The 23,854-nt window shown below is 45.0% G+C and overlaps 1 protein-coding gene across 5 annotated transcripts; it reads right to left on the bottom strand.

The window, feature by feature from the left end:
- Positions 1-395: 395 nt before the first annotated feature.
- On the bottom strand, positions 396-23,600 carry NT5C1B (5'-nucleotidase, cytosolic IB). 5 transcript variants are annotated; one of them, XM_075923443.2, is made up of 8 exons: positions 23,444-23,600; positions 15,438-15,671; positions 14,876-15,043; positions 8,917-9,046; positions 7,896-8,018; positions 6,399-6,583; positions 3,104-3,500; positions 396-608 (listed from the first exon to the last, which is right to left on the bottom strand). In XM_075923443.2, exons 1-7 carry the CDS (start codon positions 23,471-23,473, stop codon positions 3,138-3,140), a joined length of 1,233 nt encoding a protein of 410 aa, XP_075779558.2. In that variant the 5' UTR covers positions 23,474-23,600; the 3' UTR covers positions 396-608; positions 3,104-3,137. The 5 variants fall into 5 exon arrangements, with proteins under 5 accessions (XP_075779558.2, XP_075779559.2, XP_075779560.2 ...); XM_075923444.2 differs by having other exon boundaries at positions 3,221-3,500; XM_075923445.2 differs by having other exon boundaries at positions 3,288-3,500.
- Between the last annotated feature and the right edge of the window lie 254 nt (positions 23,601-23,854).

The raw sequence follows: 23,854 nt of genomic DNA, 5'->3' as shown, positions 1-23,854 counted from the left end.
GTGCTTTGTGGCTGCCAGTTATTCAAACAGGCAGCTACCATTGGCCAGGGTCTGTCCAGAAACTGGCCAACGGGATTGTGTTGGGGGTGGGAGCTGCGTCTGAATCGTCCCCCCTCTCCTCCCAACTCAAAGAGAAAGCACCCTGCAGCTGCATTAATGAGTTGTGTGCAGAGCTGCGGGGCAAGCAGGGGAATTTGCCTGGGGTTCCCCACTGCCTCCGCGGTCTAGTTCCAGTGGCTTGGCAGGCTGGATTCAGCCTGTGGGCCGTATTTTGCCCAGGTCTGTTCTAGCCCTACATAGCCACTGTTATGTGAAGCCATACTCAATGTTTATGCAGATTTGAGCTACTGAATGATATTGCTTAATAAATTAATTGCAAAACTGATGGCTAGATGCACATTTTACATTTTTTATTAATGACTGATTATGGGTGAATTTAATATATAGAACTAATAGAGAAAAGATCACAAATGCACTTATGGATATGGATTCAGCTATGTATAGGCTGATCTTAGATACTGAAAGCTTCTAGCAAGGTTTCCTTCCTTATTTTTATGCAGAAGTCCTTTTCTTTCTTTTAGGTTTCCCAATGCAAACTCTGGGCCAATCTAGAGACAAAAGCATGAAGGTTAGTCTTACGAAAGCAAAAATGAGAGAACATACAACATAGTGAACCTATAAGTGGCTTAATTGCAAATCAATTTCTGTAGAAATATTTCTCAAAAGAACTAACAGTATTTAATGTCAGGTTACTTTGAACTATCCACCCAATGAAAAATAAATTAAATTGGGTTACAAATGCTATCTAGGGCCTAAGGACCCCCTTCAAAACGATTTAAAAGACACAAGAAAAAAGCCTTCCATCTCGTAGTATAAAACTTCAGGAGAGAGATATATATCTATATTGATTGCTGATTTAATATAATGCATAATAAAGAGCTTGCTATTATCTAAGTAGGTTCCTGTTTTTCATAACACATATCTCAAGGGAGTACTAAAACCTAGGGCCTTGTTCTACCCTGACTTCACTGGGGTTCTAGGTGGTATAAGTCAATGGGTACAGCTTGGTCCCCGGAGATTAATTTATTACTTTCTCCAGGATCTAGCAGGGATTGGAAAAGATATTACTAAGTCCACTCAGCTGAATCCTCTCTCTCAAAACATTGCCTCCCGTCTCCTCAGACAAAGTTCCCAGAGCCAAGATTTAGCAAAGGTGGCAGTGATTTTGGGTGCCCAACTTGGGGCTCCTTAAAGAGATCTGATTCTATAAAGGGCTGAATATCCACTCATTAAAAATCAAAGCTACTCAAGTTGAGCACTGAAAAAAAAAATCATTACTCTACTTGGAAAGAAAATGTTGGTCTAGGTTTTTGCTCAGGACAAACCTTTTTCCCAGTCAAATTAGAAAATAGCATAACTGATGACAATTCAGCCACTAAAAGATAAGCATGATCAATCAGGATCACAAAGCATCTTAAATACTTACAACAGCCGAGTAGTGTAATGACCAAAACCAAACCAAACCAAACAAACCGATACTCAAATGGAAAGCGGTAGAAGTGTGAAGTATCTCAAAATGTCTTACAAACATTTACCCTTATCAAAACCACAATACTCCTGCAACAAAGGTAGATGAAGTCAAACCTGTACATTCTGGGCCATCATTCATGGGCTCAATTCTGTGAAGTGTCAAGCATCCTTATTTCTAATAGTAGTAGCTGCTAGAGATGTTAAATATCGGTTAATTGAAAAGTCAGGTATCTGCAGGTGTGGATATGGATAGCTGCAGCTCATTTTTGCAGATATGGATGCAGATGCAAATTTTGTATCTAGAACCCTGCAAATTTGCATCGATCCGCTTTCAATCCATGGGTATCCACAGACGTCAATGTGGATATCCACAGATCATTTTTGCAGATGTGGCTACAAATTTTGTATCCTCACAGAGCTCTATTGATCACTTGTGTAGTTTGCGTTGTGAAACTTTATAAATATGTAAAGAAGAACCTCCTTTGGAAAGATGAAATGGAATTTGTGCTAACTATCTCAGCCAGAATGTGTTCTTGAGTACCTTACATTACTTACATCTTGCAACATGTAGCTTACAAATCTGAAAGTAAACCTGAATAACTAAAGCATCAAGGAACAGAACCTTCCATATCAATTTAAAGTCTGACTACTATGATGAACAAACTCATGATTAGTTAAGGGCTGATGGTTCTGGAGAAAAAAGCCCTCTATCTTCACATCAACACAGACTGAAGCAATGCAAGAATGCTAACTATCATCTGGCCAACAGGCTTCATGTTCTTGATAGACTGCTGGTCGGATGGGAAGGTATGTGGTGTGGATAATACCCTTTTCTATACCCACTCCTTCTCTGGTCCTCTGCTGAGCTTATCTGCAATGATGCAAATGAACACTAATGTAGTGTTGAAGTAGACACTGATTGACCAGAAACTAAACTGAAGTCACCAAACTCATTTCACATAGGCCTCAGAAAAGCTATAACTTCTGAATGGTCCTTATTGAGGAATCCCTCCCCATCACCTACAACACAGAAAAATGACAATGTTCTGCAAAGTCAACTTTATTCAAGTAAGAAAAATAGTGTAGAAAAATAAAGGGTTCCTGTAAACACAAGGCCACACAGACTAATATTTTCTACTGGAATTACAAATCACCCATACAAATCAAAGATTCCTGACAAAATCACTGATAACATATTCAACAAACTGACTGTGAGCAGATAAACATGGTCACACTGTGGTTTTGGTCTTTTAAAAAATAACCTGTAAGTATTCCTTATGTAGCATGATTCATATTAGAAATAGCCCATTTACAACCCTTTCAGAGAAGTCACACAGTTATATATATTATATATGGTTTAAACTATAAAAACAATATAAGACTTTTCCTAATATTAAAAATCCATAGTGCTAGCCCCAGCAAACCAAACCAAAAGTGTTCAAGAATAGGAGTATAAAACTTTTAAAACATGTCTATATAAAAATTATTTCCTTTCAAAATGTATTTAGCCACTGAAGTAAAATCCTTAAAGATACTCCTTATAATATACAAATGTAGAGTTTTCAGACTTAACTGATGTGTCAGAGGCTCTCTAAGTTAAAGAGAAGCTATTTTTTAACAGTGTCATCTTTAGGTTTGGATTTGTAGTACTTCTGACCAATGCCATAAGGTACATGTGCTGCTACTGTACCCAATTGTTGTGCTCCTTCAATGTGAAACATCTGATCATCAAAGAAAATATGAGGCCGGATTTTCACCAAAATTGGTCCTTTTGGAGCTCCTGCGAGGAAAAGTGCTTCATCAATCTCCAAACCCCAGCTACGAAGAGTCTTCAGCACTCTGGCTCCTGAACTTGCTGCGCTTCTAGCTGTGACGAGGTAGGTCCGTATAGGACAATCTAATCGTTCATTTTTCGCATAAAATTTCTTCTGCAGCTTGCCTAAGTCTTCCAGAAAACCTTTCAAAGGACCCTAGGCATGAAATACCAGAAACATGTTTAATGTTTTGCACTTTTCCCATAAGCATCTTTGTACAGGTTGAAGCTCTCTTAACCGGGATTTTCTGGTCTGGCAACATCCGTGGTCCAGCACAGATGTTGCAGGACCAGAGAGTCCCAGTGGAGGGCCAGTGCCATGGATCACTGCAGGACTAGCAGGGCAATGGGCTACCCACAGCAAATTGGTGAGGCTGTCCAGGGCATGGCAACAGGTCTGCCCAGCGGGGTTGGGAGACATGTGTGTGGCTGCCCTATGGAACCCAGAGCCCCAGCGCGGCACACGCAGCTGCCCTATGGGTACTGGAGCCCCAGCATGGCACGTGAAGCTGCCCTACGGTTACCGGAACCAGGCAGCAATGGCTGCTCAGCAGAGTTGGCAGAATAGCAGGGCCAGTAGGAGGTGATGAGCTGTCTGGGAGGCCAGAGGGCCGGCGGGGGAGGAAGTGGGACAGCAGCAGGGGATCCAGAAATGACCTCCCCTGGTCTGGCAAAATCCTTCATCTGGGACCAGTCAGGTCTCGAAGGTGTTGGAACAGGGAGGTCCAATCTCTACTTTCTTCTATGCATGATTCATAAGGCTCCTCCTTGGAATCCTCTCTCAACACAATGCCTACAAATCAAACCAACTAGCAAATGACAGCTTGGCTGTGGGGCAGTTGTTGAATACTGATATCTATCTGCATAATAGAATTCCCTACACCACAAAGTTATTTGTATATAATAATTTTGATATAATTCAGTGCATCCCTCTTAAACTCTTTGCATGGTGCCCATCTTCTTAGATTATATGATCTTTATGGCAGGAATTGTGCAAATCTGTCTATAGTGCATAGTTCAGGGGGATCCTGACAGTGACTGGGTATGGGGAGTAGTGTTCCCTGTTAGATGAGCGCTGGGTCAGCCACCCAAAAATGATTCAAATGCTGCCCCACTGTTTAGCAGAGTGCCCTTAGAAGCATATGGTTCTACTGGTGGTGTGCATCTGCACATGCCTTCAGTGCATGTAACAAAATTTATTCTGCACATGGATGGAAAAAATGAGAGGGAACATTGATGGGGAGCCCTAATACACAATTATAATTTCTGTCCAGGGTTCATCAAATAAAAAACATACCTTTTACTTTTTTTCTAATGAAACCTAATTATATTCTCATACTGATTTTTTTACACTTGTGTAAGTATATTGACTTCTGTGGAGTTTCTTCAACTTTACATCAGTTTAAGTGACAGAGGATGAGGCCCAGAATTTTAAACTAAAACTATTTTGGGTCAAACTCTAAGGCTACATTAGGAAACTATTTTGAAATTACTAAATTTGACTTAAGAACTCCGGATTTAATAAATTCAAACTAGTGTGTCCTCACTATGGGGAAATATCAAAATTAGTCTGAGGCAGGCTCGGTTAAAGTGGAAGCACTCCAGGGAGCTGCAGGAGGCCTACCGGAGGCCAATAAGTTTGAATTAACAGCTCTGAAGCATCCACCAGGGATGGCTTAGGCTTATCAGTTAAACTTGTTGACTACGCGTATTTCTTGTTGACTACATACATCCCCTTCCCGCCCCCCCGCATATCAGAGGCAGCAGGCGGGGGAGTGGGGAGAGCAGGACCCAGTGCTTAAAAGCTGGTTCCCCCCAGTGCTGGCTCCGTGGTGACACCTGCCCCCGCCCCATGCTGCTACCTCTATGGGGGGAGGGGGAGAGGCAGCAGCATACAGTGGTAGGGGGCTCCCCGAGAGTGGGGCCAGAGCATACTGGCTGCCGGCCCCGCCTCCGTGGACTACTGAACAGTCATGTAACCGCAAAGATTTCATGCAGTTACACAACTATTTAATTACCCGATATCCAACATCCCTATCGATCACACTAGCATTATTTTGAAATTACTGTTTCGGAGTCAGCAATATTCCTTGTGAAAAGTAGGTATACAGAGTTTGAATTTCACAGTCCATTACTTCAAAATAATGGGCTTGGTAGTGTGGATGCACCACTTATAAATTCAGACTTGGGGGGGGGGGGGTTATTTCAGAATAAGGGCCTAGTGTAGACCAGGGCTGATATACTAAGTACCCACAATTTCCATTGCTTTCAGTGATCAGGCCCTTATTCTAATTTATGCCAGTGTAAATGAAAGTAAAGCTGGTTAAGTTGATTCTAATGTATTTGCATTCTTGAAGAGACATCATAATTCCGCTTGACAATGAGCACAAACAAATATTACACTTAAACCATTCTGGCATGTGAAACAAATTCCATCGCATTAATAATACGTTATTGGGATGTATACATTAGCTGTTCCACATGTTAATAAAATGTGCAATGAAGAATGAATGGATATTACATTTCAAGTCTAGGCATATGAATTCTGTTACATGCACAGAAGGCAACAAAGGATCACAAATATTGACGAAATGTTTCAGAGTACTATGTTTGGAGGCAGGACTGATTGCTGTAAATGGATAGAGGCTACCATGCTCACCTCAGCTAGGACCACACCCAAAATCCATTGAAATCAACACCAGTCTTTTTGATAAATTCAGTGGGCTCTGGATCAGGCCATTGGGATGATTAAATGAAAATACCTCTAGAGGTAGCTACAAGAACCTCATGTTCTTTCTCATGCGATATTTCTAATAAAATGGGAATCCTGTGTAAGGACTGAAGGATCAGGCCCTTAAATATCAAACATGCAATCTAAAGACTGTCTTAAAAGGTTCTTTGAATCAAAAATAAAACACCCATGAAGAACAAGACATGTTAATCTATAAACTTATGAGAAAAATAAAGTATCTAAAGCAAAATCAAGGCTCACCATTAACTATAATCTTAGCAATACAAAAGCAAAAGTTGTTTCAAAAGTTCAAGAAGCAGATACCTGTGCAAGGGGCTTATTCTCATTCATCTGTTCATGTTCAAAAAATCTATCCAATCCATGCTCTTTGACTATCTGCTCTGACTCATCAGAAAAGAGAACAGCATCCCCATCAAACGCCACCCTCAGCTGCTTATCAGAGTAAGGTACATCTTTATTTGCAGTGAACATTGTAGCAGATGCAATGCCTGAAAATACACCAACTTCAGTTAGCAGTTTCCAGTGGACTCAACATTATTATTTGTTATTGCAGTGGCATAGACACAGAATGAGCACAAAACTTCACTGCCCAGAGTCACAGTCTAATCCCAGATATATTTACATTCAGGAGTAACTGTATATACGCAAGCAGTCTCATGGATGTAAGTAAGATTATTCTCATGCATAGTCTAATATATAAAGGAGGAAGTTTGTAAGTTTGTGCGCTAATAACTTGGATACTATAAGAGCTACCGCAACCAAACTTTGCATGGGATAACCTTTCATCCAGGAGAAAGCTTTGAGGTACTTTTGGACCCGATCGGGCCCGAGCTTAACCTGTAAATATAAAAAAGTAACCTGTCGCACTGCACTGCAGTGGCTTCCCTGCCCACCCTAGGTCCCATAACCAGCGCCTGTGGCCCCCAGCGCCATCCGGGACTTGCCCCCTCCCGCCCGCAAGGTTACATAAGCAACCCTCTTTCCCCCACCCCGTGCCGGCACGCAGTGCCCCGACCTCCACATGCACAACGGCTCGGACACCTGCCCTGCCCCCCGCGGCACCTGCAGCCCCTCCTGCATGTAATCTCCCCTCCACCTGGGGCCACATTCCCCCCACCCCCCCCCCCCCCCCCCCGGGGATGACGCAGACCTATATTTTAATCCCTATAGAAATCAGTGCAACTTTTCTACCATTCAAAACAAGATGATGAACTGTTTTTCTACATTTTGTTCCTCCGGTTTCCTGAGCAACGCTGGGTAACTCCAGCTAGTTACTTTATAAGTGTTTGAAGGATTGTACCCTAAGACACATAGAAGATAAGAAATTTGAGGACAATATTTACTCAAGATTTGTTTTTATTTTAAGTGGTCTCTTTCTAATGTGGTGGTGCAGACGGCACTGGATGTTAGGTAATTTTTGGCATCAGAGAACGGGGTCACATCAGGAAGAATTTGGATGAGAACGGAAGGGAGGACTGGCACACTGGTGGTGGTCATGCCAGGGAGAGGAGCAGGATGGATGAACATATGAAACTGGGAGCAAGACATAAAGAAAGGGGTTGGCTAGGCTGGCATTACTGCCACAATGCTGGGGTCAAAGAGAGGAGTTATAAGAAACAAGATCAAAGGAGAAGGATAATAATTAAATAAAATCAGTGACAAGTTCATATTACATATATATATTGCACTCAATATTTATTGAAATATTTTCATCTCCTGTGAAAAAGATACGTATAATTATGAGTTCATGTGTTAATAGGCTTGAGTGAGAAATAAACCAAGGTAAGAATCAATCCAAACCTGCTTCTATAGCTTCCTGGACTTTTTCAGAGTCGGCAGAAAGGTATAAGTTGGTAAGATATGCTGTTAGGTAACCAATAGGGCTTTCTCCACCAGTCATACAGAAGCGTTCAATCGATAAACCTAAAAACAGGCATGAAAATCTCAGATACAGAGGAAATAAACAGTGTGAGACAAGGTGCAACCCTTGTGCTTTTATTCTAACACAGACAAAATGCAGTTATTAGCTGAACAGAGCGAAATTTCTTAAATGTTAAGACCTGTCTATGATGTACCTTTGTCCCAATTTCTTACCGAACAACAGCTACTTTGCCCCCTTCCTCTAAACATGGGATCATCTGGAGTTGGGATACCAGCTTAGATGCACTCATGGTCTAATTTGGTATGACAACTCTTGTAGTTACATGTTGGTAAGACTGAAACTTAATGTGAATCTTGAGATGGACATAGTGGCCAGATCTTCAATTAAGGACTTCCTCATTGTCCTTCTGAACACTTCCAGTTTTACAAAGTGACTATTCAGAATCAATGGAGTGACACCAATTTGCATCAGCTGAGGAACTGGCATTGCAGTCATATAAGAGGAATCTTATTTTTCAATTAACATTACATTTTGAAGCAGTTTTCCATCTTCAGTAGTAGTCTGACTTTTAACAACAATTTTAAGAGATTTAACTGGACACAATGTTTGATCGTTCTTTATCTCCCACTAACCCCCTCCTCCCCGTCCCTCTGAGACAGCTCTGTGATTGCAAGTGTAGACATAAAAAATATGAAATAAATAAACATTCAAGGACTTTGTCTTAGAAACTGAGATTCGGACTTGACAAGTTAAGTCTAGAGCTTTGGGCCAAATCCCGTTTAACAAATTCTCACTTGTTCTGACACACACAAATAAACATCATTCACCTAGCATTGAGTATCTGTATCAAAGAAACTACCCATTCCAGGGTCAGAGCAGGCAAACTGAACATGCTTTAGTTTATAGCATGCTCTACAAAGTGTTATTTATTTTACTTACCATAGTGATTGATGCTGTTTATGAGTCTCACTCCCACTTGGGCATGGTTATTAGTCATCAGAACAATATCAAATAGCTCTTCATCCTTAGGGTACAGTTCACGAAGCCGGGCATTGACCTGTTCCAGTGCCTGCAGGTTAGAAACATTTAAGTGCATAAACATATGCATTCTCTCAATCAGAGTAATTTTGGTTATACATATGGGCCCTGGCTTGAAGAAGAATGTGGAAAGCAGTTTGGCAGTTTAAACCTGCCAAACTTGTTTTATTCATTTCTCTTCTTCACCTCCCAGGAACAATATTCTAGGACTTGTTATGACATTTTATGAAAGTTACAGAATTCAACTGTATAATGAGGGTTTTTTTTACTTGGGATACATATCATCAACTAGAATAAATGTGTAAAAATTCTGTATGCCACCAAAGGTCTTCTTTTAGTTTCCAGATGAATTGTGGAATCTAATATTTCTAGATTCTGAAAGCTGACATACATTTGTTTTAGTGTGATCAGTCTTTGACCGGAGTTTATCCTGATTTAGGATAATGAGATTTCTCAAGGGACCAGCTATTTGTAGATGGCACCTGCTGGTACCCTTTGGTAATTGTTTATGATTTTTTTTTAATGGATACAGCTAACATGAAATATATTTTCTAAACTCAACATCTATATTGCTCCTGCAACATTCACAAATAAGTATAAAATGTCTTTTTGGTGTGATTACTTGCTTTGTATGCATAAATGGTGTGCGCAAGAAGTATGCAGGCACCTTTTAGAAAGGCAGGTCTGATAATTTGTCCCTAAACAATGAGCATTAAATCCTGCCCTATCCAATACCTATTTCCCTTGAAGGTTTCTAACCCAAGTAGTGAGCTGAACAAATCCTGATTACCCTAAGGCAGAAGTTCTCAAACTCATAGACTCATAGACTTTAAGGTCAGAAGGGACCATTATGATCATCTAGTCTGACCCCCTGCACAGTGCAGGCCACAGAATCTCACCCACCCCTCTAGAATAATCCTCTCACCTATGTCTCAGATATTGAAGCCTTCAAATACTTTGAAGGCCCCAAGATGCAGAGAATCCTCCAGCTGTGATCTGTGCCCCATGCTACAGAGGAAGGCGAAAAACCTCCAGGGTCTCTGCCAATCTACCCTGGAGGAAAATTCCTTCCCGACCCCAAATATGGCGATCAGTTAAACCCTGAGCATGTGGGCAAGACTCACCAGCCAGACACCCAGAAAGTTCTCTATAGTAACTCTTATCATCCCTCCATTGACCTATTTCCCACTGATAATGAATGGTCAATTAGTTATCAAGATCATGTTCTCAAACCATCCCCTTATCATAGAATCATAGAACTGGAAGAGACATCAGAAGGTCATCAAGTCCAGCCCCCTGCTCTAGGCAGGACCAATCCCATCTAAATCAACCCGGCCACAGCTTTGTCAAGCTGGGACTTAAACACCTCTAGGGATGGAGACTCCACTACTTCCCTAGGTAACCCATTAAAGTGCTTCACTACCCTCCTAGTGAAATAGTTTTTCCTAATATCCAACCTGAACCTCTCCCACCATAACTTGAGACCATTGCTCCTTGTTCTGCCATCTGTCACTACTGAGAACAGCCTCTCTCCATCCTCTTTGGAACCTCCCTTCAGGAAGTTGAAGGCTGCTATCAAATCCCCCCTCACTCTTCTCTTCTGCAGACTAAACAGACTCAACTCCCTCAGCCTCTCCTCATAGGTCATATGCTCCAGCCCCCTAATCATTTTGGTTGCCCTCCGCTGGACCCTCTCCAATGCGTCCACATCCTTTTTGTAGTGGGGGGCCCAGAACTGGACACAATACTCCAGATGTGGCCTCACCAATGCCAAATAAAGGGGAATAATGACATCTCTGGATCTGCTGGCAATGCTCCTCTTAATGCAACCTAATATGCCATTAGCCTTCTTGGCTACAAGGGCACACTGTTGACTCATATCCAGCTTCTCATCCACTGTAACCCCCAGGTCCTTTTCTGGGACCTGCCCCCCAAGGGAGGCATGGGAATGTGTCAAAGGAGATGAGAGTTGTGGAGCTGTGATTTTTTTAAAGATCTGTCAGCCCAGGGTGGATGGGACTGCCACTCAGTGTTTCCTCTCCTTCCCCTCAATCCCCACTGGGAGGCAACCTGGGCTCAGGCTTTCCTTCCCTGTCCCCTAATCCCCTGCCTGAAGATGCCAGGGCACCAACTGTCAGCCCTGGGGAGGCTGCAGCAGCACAGAAAAGTGACAAGGGGATGGCCAGTCTTCTGTGAAAATTGGTATTGATACTTCTGTTGTCTTAGCAATGCCTTCAGAGCTGGGTGCCCAACTGCTCTCTGCTCTGCCTTCAGGGCTGGGTGGTGGCATATGCTCTTCAGGGGTGGGAGCATAAACAACTACATACACAAAGAAGAGGGGCCTGATCAAATATGTTTGAGAACCACTGACCAAGGGTAAATGTAAAGATAAAAGAACAAGATTTTTTTAACCTACCTTTAAACACTTTAGTTTTGAAATTCTTGGCCCTGTTATATGGATTATGCTTAAGAAAGCTTTAAGTGACAGCTATCTACAGACCTACAGAGAGATCCTGTTCACAGAGAGAGAGGATAAGACCTAAGTCCCCTTTCCATTCTTGTATTCACAGACCTGCAGTGTTACAGAACATTGACTATTTATTGAAGTGATGGGGTGGAAGAGGCAATAACTTTTACTGGACCATTTTCTGTTGGTAAAAGAGATAAGTATTGCTCTGTGGGACAATTTTCACAAAGCAATCACTCTGACCTATCAGTCCTCATCTTCAAAGGAAACATGCACAACATTTTTAAAAGACCATCCTGGAAGCTGAAATTCATAATTAAACACTAAAAATCATGGTCTTCATAAAGACATTGTTATGGCTTCTTATAACAATCTGTTACCCACTAACCTCCATTTGTGCCCTATAATTTAGGAGTATTAACCTCATCTTGAATGTTGCTTTACAGTATGTGCTATTTATGCTGAATAATCTGTTTGATCTTTGTATTTAGCTATGTCATTCTCTGTGCCTTTTTCAGGCCTGCAGAAGAGCTCTGTGTAGCTCAAAAGCTTGTTTCTCTCACTAATAGAAGTTGGTCCAATAAAAGATATTATTGCACCCACTTGTTTCTCTAATATCCTGGGACCAACATGGCTACAACAACACTGTATATTCACTGAAGTATCAGATAAGGGTGAGATGTTAGCATGCTGGCATATTATGATGCTTCATCATGTTTTTATTTTTGTCATTATCTGGAACACATTCCCAAGCAGCTTGTGGATGCAGTGAGGTATAAAATTACATATATGTCAGTGACTGCACTGATCACGCTTATTATTACTGCAAATTTCTTGAAATTTATTTCACCTAGAAAAGTTACTTTTCTGGACTTGAAAACTTAAACTGATTTTTTAGTGAGAAACTCGAGGTTTTAGGCTCCAAAAGTCAGCAAACCTTGACTTTTGTTTGACATTAATCTCTTTGGGCAAAGCTGATTTGTACAGTGCCTACCACAATTGGGTTTTGGTGTGACTAGTCTCCTAGGTGCTATGGTAATATAAATAACAAATTAAAATAACCATATATTAAAGTTTTCCCTTAAAGGATTTTGTAGAAAGATACCATTTCAGACCTGATCATTTCTGCATCTAAGCAGAAAATAATCCCCCATTAGACTTACAATGTAGTGATCTATGTGTTCTGCAGGAGGTCAGAATAGATGATTCAATGGCCTTTTTTTGGCCTTAGGGATTGAAAGCAGGAGTAAAACAATTACATATCGCCTAACCAAATACACAGATAGTATGTTATGTATTTTTTTTAAATATTGTGAGCACATTCCAATCCTTTTGTCCTCTGTCTGCCTCATTTACTAGGTTAAACTTAACATTTAACCGTTTAACTAAACAGGATTTTACAACCTTACCCAGTGTACCCATAATTTGGTCAAAAGTGTTAAAAAATGTTTAGTTACGCATAGCGTTTCTGAGGCTATTCTTAGAAACAGTAGGTTTATTTTAAATCCACATGGAAGTGCTATGTCATAGATTTTTTTCCTCCCAGCTGCTCTATTCAATTACCGACAATCCAGTAGATCTTCTCAAAAAACTGCTTTGGTGATGCCTGTTTGTGACAATTCCCTGAAGAAGTTTAATGAATGCTTTGGAACAGATTCTCTATTACACTCAAGCAACCCTGCGGAAGTCTTTATTTGTAAAATACGTGTAAATAACCAAAGATGAAAGACTATTTTAAATATAGTTTACCCTACATCATGAAGGCCTGTTTACCTTTGCGGTATTTCTTAGCTCACACAATGAAAACAAAATAGTCAGTTTCACTCCTGCATAGAGGCTCCTGAATCAGAGTCAATGTCTTAGCCTGGTTCTCCTTGCACCAGCAATGTTTGAAACCAGCCAAAATATTTTAAATAATGCAAGAAATTCTATGAATATTGAACTCACTTCTTTAGTCAAGCAAATTCTAATTGAAGTGAGTAAATAGAGTAAAAACTAAGTTGTTCTCTTGCCCCACAATAATTGTATCTTTTGAGAATTTGACAACTTGTATAGCAGCGATGGGCAACTAAGACTAGTGAGTGGGCTGCTTGAGTGTCCCATGTTTCAATCAGTGGGCCTCAGTGGTGGGCAATCTGTAACCCAGTGGGGTTCCACCTGCAGTCTGAGCCCCTTCTCCCCTGCCCCTCTCATGCTCTGGGGCACCGGAGCCCTCCATGTCCTATTCCTCTGCCTCCCTCTCACTTTTGGAACACATGAATCTGCTGATTTGTGCTCACACTGTCACCACTCCTCCTCCCTCCCCGAGCCTGAATTGCAATGATGAGGGCAGGGGGGACCGGGGCCTACCTCTGACCAAGCCCACCAGTTCAGCTGGACTTGGATAGGGCAATGGATGCTCTGGCCAGGGGCTCCCAGTGCCCACATACACACCCAGGAAGAGACACCACTTTCCAGTGTGAATGTCTTTCAGCACCCATCCTGGCCATGCTGCCCCATGCTCCTGGACACAGAAAACCTAGATTTTTTGATAATAGCCATCCCTAGGCAGGCTAGCCACCCGTCCACCCTTCTACAGCTTATCGGGTGCCCTGCTGTTGTGCCACTTCTGTCCCTCCCCCTCTGATTGGGCCAGGAGTGTGTACACCCAGCATATGGCAGCTTGCTGTTCTGGGCAGGGCTAACACTGTGGCCAGAGCATATCTGGGGCTAAGGGTTACACTTGGATCCTAAGTGGGTGGGCTGGGAACTATCCAGCCCCACATTCAGCTACGCCCATGGTTTGGGGCCTAAATTATCTGACAATGCCTTTAAAAAAATGTACCTTCTGTCTGCACTATGATTCTGCTATGCAATCATTCTATCCTAACCACACCTTCTGTATGAAGCATTCTTTATCTTAGGTTGCCAAGAGCTAGTAACTTCCTCCAGCTAAGCTGTGCCAGTTCTTCAGAGAACACTATATGATCTTACATATATTTATCTTTAAGGACTCAAGGAGGAGAGGAGAGCAAAATGATTCCAATTTATTTCAGTCCGGAGATAAAGAGCCAAGCTGAGACTATTCAAGCAACTCAAACGGGCACTAGGCCTGAAATCATTTTCCAGAAGCCTCACTGTGTTCAGTAGCAGACTCCGCCTCTTCCCCAAATTTGAGTTTGAGCTCTCAGCATCCTCCCTGGTTCTGTGACATCCTGTTCCCTCCCACCATATAAGCCTAGCAGCCATGTTTAGTGTATTTTTGTGTGAGTAAAGGCTAATGGCGACATGATTGTGCAAACAGATGTATTTACCAAGCACTCTGGCTCCAGGGAGGGGTGTAGGCAGGCAGGAAACCCTGCAAGACTGTTTATAGAACAGAAGCTTCCTGAACTTTGAAATGGGGTCTCTTACCTTGACAAAGTAGAAAGCTGGCCCAGGGTTTAGGGGGAGGTTCTCATTTTCCTCCTGGTACTTCACATAGGTTTCCACCCCTTCCTCTTCATAGATTTTCCTGTCTTTCACCATGTCAAAGAGAGCCCGGGAGGAGACTGCCACAGTGATGGCATTTTGGGGTTTAGGCTGTAGACAATCAAAGGATGAGCAGGCAGGCAAGAGATGAAGGAGAGAGAGGGAAGGAGGGAGAGACGACACACAAGGAAAGGGGGAGAGAGGATGGGGTGCCCCCAGAGATGCCAGGTATTGAGAGTGGGTAGGGAAAAGGATGGCACCCATGGAGGAGAGGACAGTGTGGTGGTTGGATGGGGGTGAGAGTGGTACCCAGGAGGGCGGGGGTGGCACCCAGTGGCCGGGGGATGCAGGGGGAAGCCAGGCACGGGGGTTGGATAGGGAAGGAGAGGATCGGCGGGGGGGAGGGGGATGAAGGGGAGAAGGCAGGACACAAACACAGCTGTTTACTGAGCCCCGGAGAGCGCGCCCCGCCCGGCTTCCCCGGGCTGCCGCCGGCTGCACTCACCGGCCGGGGGCGCTTGGTGGAGACCAGGTTGTCGTAGAAAGCCTTGGCCGCTTGCCAGTCCTGCTCGGCGACGGCCGCCGCCTCCTGCTGCTGCGCCGGCGTGAGCTGGGTGTTGGCGCAGCTCGGGCTGCTCCGCCGCCTTTCCGAGCTGCCGGAGCTCATGGTGGCGGGCGGCGGCTGCCGGTGCCCGCTGCTGCTGCCGGGCGGCGCGGGGGGGGAGGAGGAGGAGGGTCTCTGCAGCGACAGGGACGCGGCAGCAGCGGGGTCAGCGCGGCGCTCTCCAGTGGCCTCCGGGCATCCCCGCCCCGCTGCTGCCGCCGTGCTGGGGAAGTGGTGACGGGCCGGGCCCTGCCCTGAGCTCGCTATGCCGCGCCCAGCCAGACATTGTCCTTCCGCCTGCTCCCCGCCAGCCGGGGCCGCGCCCTCCGAGCCCCGACCGAGCCCCGGCAGATACACCCAGCCTGGGGGGGCCAGGTGTCAGAGCTATACTACCCCCCCCCCACACACACACATACACTCACACAGATACACCCAGCCTGGGGGGGGGGCAGGTGTCAGAGCTATACTACCCCCCCCCCACACACACACATACACTCACACAGATACACCCAGCCTGGGGGGCCAGGTGTCAGAGCTATACTCCCCCCCCACACACACACACATACACTCACACAGATACACCCAGCCTGGGGGGGGGGCAGGTGTCAGAGCTATACTACCCCCCCCCCACACACACATACACTCACACAGATACACCCAGCCTGGGGGGCCAGGTGTCAGAGCTATACTCCCCCCCCCCCCACACACACATACACTCACACAGATACACCCAGCCTGGGGGGGCCAGGTGTCAGAGCTATACTCCCCCCCCCCACACACATACACTCACACAGATACACCCAGCCTGGGGGGCCAGGTGTCAGAGCTATACTCCCCCCCCCCCCACACACACATACACTCACACAGATACACCCAGCCTGGGGGGGCCAGGTGTCAGAGCTATACTCCCCCCCCACACACACATACACTCACACAGATACACCCAGCCTGGGGGGCCAGGTGTCAGAGCTATACTCCCCCCCCCCCACACACACATACACTCACACAGATACACCCAGCCTGGGGGGGCCAGGTGTCAGAGCTATACTCCCCCCCCACACACACACACATACACTCACACAGATACACCCAGCCTGGGGGGCCAGGTGTCAGAGCTATACTCCCCCCCCCCCACACACACATACACTCACACAGATACACCCAGCCTGGGGGGGGGGGCAGGTGTCAGAGCTATACTCCCCCCCCCCACACACACACATACACTCACACAGATACACCCAGCCTGGGGGGGCCAGGTGTCAGAGCTATACTCCCCCCACACACACACATACACTCACACAGATACACCCAGCCTGGGGGGGCCAGGTGTCAGAGCTATACTCCCCCCCCCACACACACATACACTCACACAGATACACCCAGCCTGGGGGGGCCAGGTGTCAGAGCTATACTCCCCCCCCACACACACATACACTCACACAGATATACCCAGCCTGGGGGGGCAGGTGTCAGAGCTATACTCCCCCCCCCACACACATACACTCACACAGATACACCCAGCCTGGGGGGGCAGGTGTCAGAGCTATACTCCCCCCACACACACACACATACACTCACACAGATATACCCAGCCTGGGGAGGAGGGTAGGTGTCAGAGCTATACTCCCCCCCCCCCCCGCACACACACACACTCACACAGATACACCCAGCATGGGGGGGGGCAGGTGTCAGAGCTATACTCCCCCCCCCACACACACATACACTCACACAGATACACCCAGCCTGGGGGGGCCAGGTGTCAGAGCTATACTACCCCCTCCTCTCCACACACACATGCACTCACACAGTTACACCCAGCCTGGGGAGACCAGGTGTCAGAGCTATACTACCCCCTCCTCTCCACACACACATGCACTCACACAGATACACCCAGCGTGGGGAGACCAGGTGTCAGAGCTATAGTCATCCCCTCCACCGCCTACCACACACACATACACTCACACAGATATACACAGCTTGGGGGCCAGCAGGGACCAGGGCTGCAAACCATCCTATACACACAGCCTGCCCCATCATAGTTTCTCACCCTTACATAGTACCCTAAGATCACTGGAAGAAATGAATTGTGGACCTGATCCTAAATCCTTCGACCTGGGATCAGATCCTAAATATTAGTAATTAAAAAACATTATTAATAATATAAAAAAGAGAGAATGGATGGGTCAAAGGAAATTCCCTTTCATAATCTGAAATCTGTTTCCTTAGAGAATTAATATTTCAGCACTGGTTTATGACAGTAGCTGCCAGGCTACTGGTGTTTATTCGGGCTTTTTTAAAAAGGAGAATAATGATGAATTTTGAACATGGAAAAAAAAATATGATGTGGCCCTTTCAGCTTGGACACTAACTGCGGTTCACCTTAATGTCTCAAGTCTTAGTGTTGACATTCATTTAATATTATGTTGCAGCATCAGGCACTGATTTTGTCAATGGGATTAGAGATTTCTTACTTGCACAACAGTTTAGCTGCTTTAACATATACCATAGCAGAAAAGTCCTAAGATTTTCTCACTAGTATATGGACAAAAGAACAATGATATGTCCACCGGTAATATTGGATGGCTCTCAGTGGCTTGGTGAGTACTATGTCTTGTACTCTTTACATAACAAATATAATGTGAAGGGACTACATGGGAACAGTAGAGTTCAAATAACTTTGTTCATTAAATATAACACAACATACAAGGCTTAGTCATGAATACACTATAGCTTTGGCTGGTCCCTCTGTCGCCAGAGGGATGTAAATTAGACATACTGAAATTGCTAATGAAGCGGGGATTTAAATATCCACGCTTAATTAAAATAAAAATGGCTGCCACTTTTTTGCCGATGCGGCACTTTGCCTGCAAAAAGCAGCAGTCTAGACGGGGATCGGTTGACAACGAAAGCCTTTTCCGACCGATCCCTTATGCCTCGTGCATCGAGGTTTACAGGATTGGTCAGAAAAGGCTTTCCTTGTCGACTGATCCCCGTCTAAACTGCCGCTTTTTGTCAGCAAAGTGCCGCGTCGGCAAAAAAGTGGCAGCCATTTTTATTTTAATAAAGCGTGGGATATTTAAATCCCCGCTTCATTAGCAATTTCAGTATGTCTAATTTACATCCCTCTGGCAACAGAGGGATGTAGTCTAGACATACCCAGAGTGGCTAGTCTAAAACTCAGAACACAGTGAATACCCCTGGAGGGCTTGTGAATTATTTAAATGGAAGCAATGTTGCTTAGTGGATAGTGCATTAGAGTGAGAGTCAGGAGACCTGGATTCTGTTGCTGGTTCTGTCATTGACCTGCTGGATGGCCTAGGGTAAATCATTCTCAGTTTTCCCCTCTGTAAAATGGTAATCGTGACTGACCTTCTTTGTAAAACACACTGAGTTCTATTGATGAAAACTAGTCTCAGAGGGGTAGCCGTCATAGTCTGTAACTTTAAAAAAATAACAAGTAGTCCTGTAGCACCTTAGAGCAGGGATCGCTACCTTTTCAAACCAAAGAACTAAACTACATCAAAAGTCAGAATAAGTGCTCAGCAAAGAGCTGTATAAGCATACCCATTTGCATGACTGAAAATATGCAACTTAATATTATTGATAATTGACATGATTAATAATAGCATAAATGAAATGGACTCACAGACTTTATTTAATGGGACTTCTGCTGCTGCATCTTTTCACACATTTCTTTGAAGTTTACATCATAACTGATCAAATCCAGCTTCATGCATGCATTCAGGCTGTCTTCTGTCAATCTTATAGCAGGGGGTTGGTTATGTGGAGGGTCAGGAGTATGGGTTAGAGTGTATGGGGGTCTCAGGGCAGGGTGTTTGGATGTATGATGGACTCAGAGCACAGGGTTGGGGTGTGGTGGGGTGCAGGAGTGTTATGGCAGGGGGCTGAGGATGTGGTGGTGCAGGAGTCTGAGGATGCAGGGGTACAGGAGTTTGGGGATGTGGGGATATGAGGGGTTCAGGGCATCTGGTGTAGGATGGGCTCAGGGCTGGTGTGTGTGGGGAAGGGGGGTTGCAGGAGTGTTATGATGCTGTGGCCAGATGGGAGCTGAGCCCCAATTGGGGGCTTCTTGGTCAGGTTTCATTTTTAAATAAAGAAAATATTATGTCCAACACAAAAAGTTTCAACATTGTCTTTATGGCAGGGGTGGGGAATCTTTTTTGGGTTAGAGGCCATTGAGCCACAGAAAAATCAGTAGGGGACCACACAAATGAGAAGCAAAAAAACAACGCCTCCAAAAAATCCCAACTCTCAGGGTATGTCTACACTACCCCGCTAGTTCGAACTAGCGGGGTAATGTAGGCATACCACACTTGCAAATGAAGCCCGGGATTTGAATTTCTTGGGCTTCATTTGCATAAACTGGGCGCCGCCATTTTTAAATCCCTGCTCGTTCGAACCCCGTGTCGCGCGGCTACACATGGCACGAACTAGGTAGTTCGGACTAGGCTTTCTAGTCCGAACTACCGTTACTCCTCATTCCACGAGGAGTAACGGTAGTTCGGACTAGGAAGCCTAGTCTGAACTACCTAGTTCATGCCGCGTGTAGCCGCGCGGCACGGGGTTCGAACGAGCAGGGATTTAAAAATGGGGCGCCCAGTTTATGCAAATGAAGCCCGGGAAATTCAAATCCCGGGCTTCATTTGCAAGTGCGGTATGCCTACATTACCCTCCTAGTTCGAACTAGAAGGGTAGTGTAGACATACCCTCACTGATGTGACCCCTAACTGAGACACCTCATTCCCCTGGCACTCCAGCTCCATGGGTTGTGGGGGGAAGAGGGACAGAGCACAGACTGAGGTTCATGGCCTCAGTCCAGATTAACTCTTCTGGAGTTCCTGGGTTAGTGAACTTTGTGCACACCCCCACGCCAGGCCGTGGGGTGGGGCCACAAATTAGTGGTCCAATGTGCTGGACAGAACTGCCAGTGAGTAGGACAGGGATGGAAGTGCAGGATCTGAGTGGGAGGTAGGGTGCAGGAGCAGGCTGGGAGTAGGGTGTCTGGCTAGGGGGGAGGGTGCAGGAGCAGGATGTAGGTGGGTGTCTGGCTAGGGGGGTAAGGAGCAGGAGCAGGCTGGGGGTAGATGTCTGGCAGGCGGTGGGGGGGGCAGGAGCAGGCTAGGAGTGCAGGAGCAGGCTAGGAGTGCAGGGTCTCTGTGTGGGGAGGGGCAGAGGGTGCAGAGTATGGGCGGCACTTACCTTTTCCCCCCGTGTCTGTAACAGGGTTTATTCATTGTTACAGATGCAAGTCACTCCCACATGGCAACCAGCTGCTGCTCCCCATGGGAGATGGAATAAGTTAGCGGCCAAAGGGCCAAGTGTGGAATGGAGGTCATGCCTTGCCAGGAGTGCAGGGAGTCCAGCCAGTAGGTCTGGGTGTGATGGAAATCAGCCCCCTCAGTCGTGCCTCTTATAGCTCTCCAGGCTGGCTAGGATCCAGCCCACCAGCACCAGGAAGGCCAGGAAGAAGGAGCTCAGGCCGATGATGGACTCCAGTAGCCCCATGGGGTTCTCTGGTGGGTCTGAGTGCACGGCAAGTGTGGGCAGTGCAAGGTGGGGGCAGAGCAGTGCGCAGAGCATTGGGAACACAGCCATGGCAGCAGTGGATCCTTTGCAGACAATATGGTGGCCGGGTCTGCTTTTGCACCTTGCACTGCTCTCAGGCTCCTTGTCCCACACATGACTTCCCGCTGCTCCATTGGCCAGATTCTGAACAGTGAAATAGCAGGAAAAGCCTCCAGGCAGCGCGTCTGTCTCTGCTTTGTTCCTCCAGCTGGGGGAAGGGGAAGGAGCCCTCCATCTTCTTCGATCGCACAGTGAGGCTTAGGGCTTCCTCCACCCTTCCCCTCTTCCCCCCAGGAATCTGGCACTGGCTCCAATATCACAAGGGGCTCAAGGCTGGATTGCCAATGTGGGCTCCCCATTGCGAGGGCAAGAGCAAGTGGAGAGGACTGAGCTCAAGCTGCGAGCCAAATATGGCTCACTTAAGCGAGCCATATTTGGCTCACAAGGCATAGGTTGCTGCCTTGGAGACTAATAAAAGCATATATATAGTATCGTAAGCTTTCGTGGGCAAAATTCACTACTTCATCTGAATAATAATAAATGTGTATAGTATCATGAGTATCACCTGGGGAAGTGGTTTTTGCCCACAAAAGTTCATGATACTTTATATATTTTGTTAGTCTCTAAGGGTATCTTTTCACAGGAGGGCTAAACTCAAAATAAACTACACAATCTGAGCTACCCTAATTACATAGCTTAAGTCGAAATAGCTTATTTCGAATGTCTACACAGCACTTACTTTGAAACAGAGCACTCTTCCTTTGACTTCCTTTAATCCTCGTAAAATGAGGGTTACAGGAGTCGGAGTAAGAACTCCTCCGGCTGGACATTATTTTGACATTGTCAAAATAACTGCTTCTGTATAGACGTTCACTTTGTTATTTTGAAATGTTGTCAGTTTTTCCAAAATAATGGTGCTGTGTAGATGTACCCTAAGGTGCTTCAAGGCTACTCATTTTTTATTAAAATAGTTATTATTTATTGTGACCTTATTCTTAACCACTACAAAATGTGCTAATTGCCATATTCTGCTCCAAAATGTAAGCTTACATTGAAATCTAAACCAATTGGTTTTGAGTTCCAGTATTTTTTGTTCTAAATTGACCCCTTCAATTAGTGATGAAGATTCCTTTTACCCTTTTCCAGATACCAGAAAGTATGAACACCCTCAACTCTGTGGCCTGAACCAATGAACCTGAGTCCTACCTCTGAAGTGTTCTAGCTTCCATGACTTAGAAATCAAGCCATTACCTTCAAAATGCAAAATTCAGTGGCTTCATCTGAAATATTTAATGGTGCTCTTTGAGTTCTGTTGAGCAGGATTGGATTGTTTCTCACTGCATCAAGTGTCTTGGGGAATCCAAAGACAGAAAAGCATGAGAGGGGACATGAAACAGTTTTCAATTACCTAAAAAGGGAGAAGGGAGAAAAGTTGTTCTCCTGAAACTCTGAGGATAGAACAAGAAGCAATGGGCTAAAATTGCAGCAAGGGAAGTTTAGATTGGCTATTAGGAAAAACTTCCTAACTGTCTGGATGATTAAATACTGAAATAAATTGCCTATGTTGGTTGTGGAATCTCTGTCACTGGAGCATGTTAGATAGGCATCTATTAGGGATGATGGTGCTTGGTCCTGCCGTAAGGGTAGGTTACAGGACTTGATGACCCCTCGGAGTCCCTTCCAGTTCTAGTATTCTATGAATGCAAGGTAGACAATAGTCAGTCCTTATGACATAAGGTACCCATACTGCAAAATGGATTCCGCAGAGACACTTGATTTGTGTGATTTCACTGACTTAGCTACAAAAGGCACCAGATGCATACAGGGCAATTTAATGGTTGGTAAGTCTTCCAGATTCATGTCATATGGTGAGATGTGCTTGGAAGGAGCCTGGGAAAGGCTATAGCCCAGGGCAGAAAGCCAGGACATGCTGCTAGACATAGCTGGTGAGACACTATCAGATTCCTGGTCTATGACTAGACTCTATGGTAATGCACATAATAAATAATTATAATTTCATCTGCTCCACCAGATTAACATTTGGGGTAAGCCCATCTGTTCTGTAGTTAAAATAAACACTACTAAATAAAATTCTGCACTGAGAGCACTGATTTTTTTAAAATCATGAACACATTTCTAGTAGGACATTTTTTTCTATTTTTTCCACGAAATCTAAATTTAAATCTAGACTGCCTCCTATTTAATTGAATGCCTCCTATTGATGTTATCTTTTAAAGTGCCTGTATTCATGCATACCATTTTTATGCTAAGACATTTACATTTACACCTTGGAAATCTTTCAAACAATACAAGGTATTTACCTTCCTCTTTCTTTTCATAAAGTTCTTCATACATCTGGTAATTATTAATGATGTTACAGTATAAATGATGTTTCTCCCTCAGTCCCTCCTTCCCATTCCCCCTCCCCCACCCCGCCCCACCCCGCCCCGCCCCACCCTACCCCACCCTGCCACTACAGTCCTTGTAGGGAACCTGGAATGCTAAATTTGTGACATCACATTCCATTCTATGGCAACAGTCTGATGTCCTTTTGATGGCTCTCGGTGGCACTGAGGGCTGGCTGCCTTGGCCCCACCCCTTTCACTAGAGGCCCCACCCCTTACAGGAGCATGAAGCCAACCTCCCTCCCTCACTTTGACAAGGGGCCGGCATGGTTGTTGGCTCCTCTGCTATCCACAAAGAACTTAGGTGTTGCAACACTAAGCACTGCA

This window comes from Pelodiscus sinensis, chromosome 3 (genome assembly GCF_052426305.1).
Source record: "Pelodiscus sinensis isolate ZL-2025 chromosome 3, ASM5242630v1, whole genome shotgun sequence".
Classification (NCBI taxonomy): Eukaryota; Metazoa; Chordata; order Testudines; family Trionychidae; genus Pelodiscus; species Pelodiscus sinensis.
Note: the sequence above shows the minus strand (reverse complement) of the source record. Positions and strands in the feature narration are given on the sequence as shown.